The sequence below is a fragment of the Theropithecus gelada genome, unplaced genomic scaffold (genome assembly GCF_003255815.1).
Source record: "Theropithecus gelada isolate Dixy unplaced genomic scaffold, Tgel_1.0 HiC_scaffold_677, whole genome shotgun sequence".
NCBI classification, from domain to species: Eukaryota; Metazoa; Chordata; class Mammalia; order Primates; family Cercopithecidae; genus Theropithecus; species Theropithecus gelada.
This window is the reverse complement of record NW_020263444.1, coordinates 1-4244: the sequence shown is the minus strand read 5'-3', so window position 1 is coordinate 4244 and position 4244 is coordinate 1. Positions and strand designations below refer to the sequence as shown.

At 50.6% G+C, this 4244-nt stretch overlaps 1 protein-coding gene across 1 annotated transcript; it reads right to left on the bottom strand.

Moving 5' to 3' along the window:
* Window positions 1-884: 884 nt before the first annotated feature.
* Window positions 885-3757, bottom strand: LOC112617947 (solute carrier family 23 member 3-like; the record flags this gene model as incomplete). The annotated part of the gene is made up of 4 exons (XM_025374595.1): window positions 885-1630; window positions 1725-1820; window positions 2810-2977; window positions 3634-3757. Coding segments are annotated over 4 exons (684 nt in total), but the record flags the coding sequence as incomplete, so codon positions are not given.
* Between the last annotated feature and the right edge of the window lie 487 nt (window positions 3758-4244).

Below are 4244 nucleotides of genomic sequence, written 5' to 3'. Positions count from 1 at the left end.
GCGGACTGCGCACGCGCGGCCCCGCCTACCCCCCTGGAGGCCTGCCCTGGTACCCGGCAGCGCGCGCTCCCTCCAAGGAGAAAATGCCCAAGCCAGGCCCAACCCGCAGCGTCTGAGCAGCCCTTCGCTGGCTTGCTTCTGCCCGGACTCGAGTGCGATTCCACCTACCGTCAGCGGCAGCGAGACCGCCCACCCTCCTCGCCGCACGCACGCTCTCTTGCCCGCTCGCGCAAACCGAAAGGCCTAGAGTAAGAGGCCGATTCCCCCCCACAAGAGGAGGCAGGGTCTTGGGACGCAGGGGCGGGGCCTATGCCTGGCATGGGCGGGGCTTCTGGGCCTGGGACGCTGATGAGAGGAGCGCCGCAGTGGCAGGGTAACTGGAGGAGAGGCCGGGCGGCCAGCTAGTAGAGAGGTAGTGGCGCGTCTTGGAGTCACGCTGGCCGAGTAGAAGGAATAGCGGGCCAGGCGTAGGAAAGGGGAGCCCAGGTTTGGATTTGTCAAACTTGAGTCACTTCTCTTCCCTCCCCTACCTGTCCAGTCTCTTTTTAACAAAATAAGGCATGGAAGTTCCGTAGGTAAGTTCTCTCAGGTCCTCCACCAGCACTAGAGTTGTTGAAGGAAGGAGTCTCCCAGGCATAAGTCCCATAATCTGATCTCATCCTTTACCTCTCCTGCCTCATTTCTCCATCATCCCCGTACTTATGCTCCTCACTACTGAGAAATTTGAAACCCCTCAGCTATCTTGGACTTCGTACAACTCATGGCTTTGCTCAAGCTGGACCTCGAACCTGAAAAACCAAAAATCCTCCTCATTTGTCAACGCCATCCTCATTGCTTCTTGCATAAAGCCTTTCCCACTGTCCCCAATCAGAATTCATTATCCCTTCCTCTTTGCTCCCACAGCATTATTTTAATCTTTATTACAGACTGCTTTCTGCTTTGCATTTTCGTTAGTAATTACAAAGGTCTTTTTAAACCGTAAATGCCTTGAGAGGGCATGGACCCTGTCTTAACCCTGTAGTTCCAGGACCTTGCACATGGGAGATGCTCAATAAGTATTAAAGTGAATGCTGGGGTTCAAGTGGCGTTGATAGTACACAGGCAAAATCTCATTCATTCATGGTCCGCTAAATCATGGCCTCTACTCTGGAATAGTTAGGCCTAATTAAGACAAGGAAAGGCAACCCACCCTACTGGGAAATGGAACCTCTAGGCGGGCCCATGTAATATACACACACATACCCTCTGCCTACGAGAAAGAACAGTTTGGGAGCTGATTCTCCAGCAGATGAGAGTTAGTGCTAAATTAGCCAGAGCAGAAGTAGGCATACCGGTCATTTCTGGGACCTAAACCCTTCTCTGCTAGATTCAGGGCATGGCTCCCCTGAGCCAGGCAGCAAGTCTGCCATCTCTTCTGGCTCAGAGGAGCCTCCTTCCTCATCCCCAGGGTCTTCAGGCAGTGGGCAGAGGCAGCGGAGAGGCTGGGGGATGCAGGGACACAGGTTTTGGATGGGGAAAGGAAGTCTGTACACTTGAGCAGCCTTCTCCCTGGGCTTCTGAGGCATTTGAGCCTCTTGCGCAGTGAAAACAGATGGTAGCCCTTGACCTAGGCCTCGCTCAAGCTGTGTGCCTGCAAAAGAGAGGTTTGTCAGGCCATTGCCCATTCCAGGGAGGGATGGCTTCCTGGCCACTCCCCAGTCTGCTGGGGCCTGGCCTCAACTTACCAGGAATCGTGTTCTCTAGTAGGAAGCCTGAGAGTCCCGCCAGGAAGATGGGCTGTGTCAGCAGTGAGTGCAGTAATACATCCAAGGGGCTCCAGCCTATGAAGGGTTGGGGCCAGGCAGGAAGGGAACTCTGATCCTATATCCAAGCCCAGGAGTCTTGCCCTCCCAGACCTAAACCTAAGTCTTGGTCTAAGGACAGATCTTTCTGAATTGTCATTTCATCCCTCTCACCCTTTGTCTGTCTAACCACTTTCCAAATCCAGGCCTTTCTCACAGGATTCCTGCTCAACACCCTATGTTCTGATCATCCACACACCCTCCATATATGCTTTGACTATTCCAGGTTCCCTTTCTCTAGAAAGCTTAGTATTTAAGCCCCAACCTCATCTCCCAGTTTTTACCCTCTATGCTCTATCCTGGGTTTTTCAACCTCAGTCCTACTGACATCTTAGACCAGATAATTCTTGGTTGGGGGTGGTGGTACAGGGGGGATGTCCTGTACAGTGTAGGATGTTTAGCAGCATCTTTCTATGCACTAAACCCTAGTAACAACTCCCTCTTCCTCCATGTGTAACAGCCAAAAATGTCTCCAGACATTGCCAAATGTCCCCATGGGGGCAAAATCACCCAGTTGAGAACTGGGTGGGACAAATTAAGCGATTTACTGCTCTCAGGACATATCCTAAGACTTCCCACTTCTGTGTCTTTGTATAAATGATGGTTCCTTCATGAGGAATGACCTTCTCACCAAAGATGTTTAAAACTTGCCATCCTTCAAGACCAGCTCTGTTACTGGATCACCTCAAACAGAAGCTATCTCTCTTGCCACTGAGCACCATAGCTCTTTATCTGAACCTTTCTTGTTATTTTCCTACACATCTCATCTCTTTTACTACGCTGTAATAAAGGGAGGCACGTTTGTATCCCAAATGGGTAGCATAGTGCTCAATAAATATCCATTAAACAAATGAATGAAGTATTTACACCAAAGCCCAGAGAAGGCTGTGGGGCCAGGAGCCGGGGGAGCCTGAGCCTCAACTCCTTGCTTTCCTGCTACTGAGCAACTCCCCTTCCCTTCCACCTACCTGTGCTGAATAGGACTGGGGCTTCCCGAAACCATCTTGGCAGCAGCAAGGCCATGAAGATAGAGAAGCCCACAATGAAGATATTTCGCCCAGAATCTATGTCAGCCAGGTAGAAGCTGGAGAATCCAGCAGACAAAACCACAGCCTGGGTCACCCCCAGCACCCCACCTGTCTCATACAGAAGAAATCAAGGGGGTCAGGAGGAATCAAGGGGGCTCACATAGTGTGGAGTATTGCAGGGCAAGCAGGTTGTAATGGGGAAAAAATAAAACCCAAGAGACTGATTTTTTTATTATTATTTTTTAGAACAAGTCTCACTCTGTCACCCAGGCTGGAGTACAATGGTGCAATCTCGGCTCACTGCAACCTCCGCCTCCTACTCCTGGATTCAAGCGATTTCTCCTGCCTCAGCCTCCCGAGTAGCTAGGATTACAGGCATGAGCCAGCATGCCTGGCTAATTTTTGTATTTTTATTAGAGACAGGGTTTTGTCATGTTGACCAGGCTGATCTCGAACTCCTGACCTCAAGTGATCTGCCTGCCTGGGCCTCCCAAAGTGCTGGGATACAGGTGTGAGCCACCATGCCCGGTCTGAGGTTTTCTGATTCTTCAGGAAGCCCAGAAGCCCAATCAAGAGACCAAGATGTTAGGCTGAGAAATTGAGACTGACACATGCTCATATCCATCCACTCATCCATCCATCCATCCATCCATCCATTCATCCAGGAAAGCTATTTAGAAAGAAAAGGTGCCATCCTAAAGAACTGATCGGGCCATACTGGGGAGTACCAGTTCAATACCAGCCCTGTTGATACATCCACTCACCAACCACAGGTAGCGGGATGGTGGTGAGGAGCTGAGCCAACCTTGGGGAGAGTCCAAGCCCCATGCAGAGTAGCCCCACTAAGTGAGCCACTTGCTGAGATCCAGCCTGCATGAAGAAAAGACACTGGAAAACACAACCACTTCCTCGGACTGTCCCAGGTCTTTGCCTTACTGGTTCCTTCTCATCATTTGGATCCCAGCTCAAATGTTACTCTTCCAAGAAGCCTCCCTGGCCAGTCTAAATGTGCCTCCTTTCCATCCTGCTATCCTGATTTTTTTATATAACACTTATCGCCTTCTGAAATTTTCTTCACTTTTTTTAAAATTTTTTATTTTTTGAGATGGAGTCTTGCTCTGTTGCCCAGGCTGGAGTACAGTGGTGTGGTCTTGGCTCACAGCAACCTCTGCCTCCCATGCTCAAGTGATTCTCCTGCCTCAGCCTCCCGAGTAGCTGGGATTATAGGTGCACGCCACCACACCCAGCTATTTTTAGTAGAGACAGGGTTTTACCATGTTGGCCAGGCTGGTCTTGAATTCCTAGCCTCAAGTGATCCGCCTGCCTTAGCCTCCCCACATGCTAGAATTACAACATGAGCCACCATGCCTGGCCC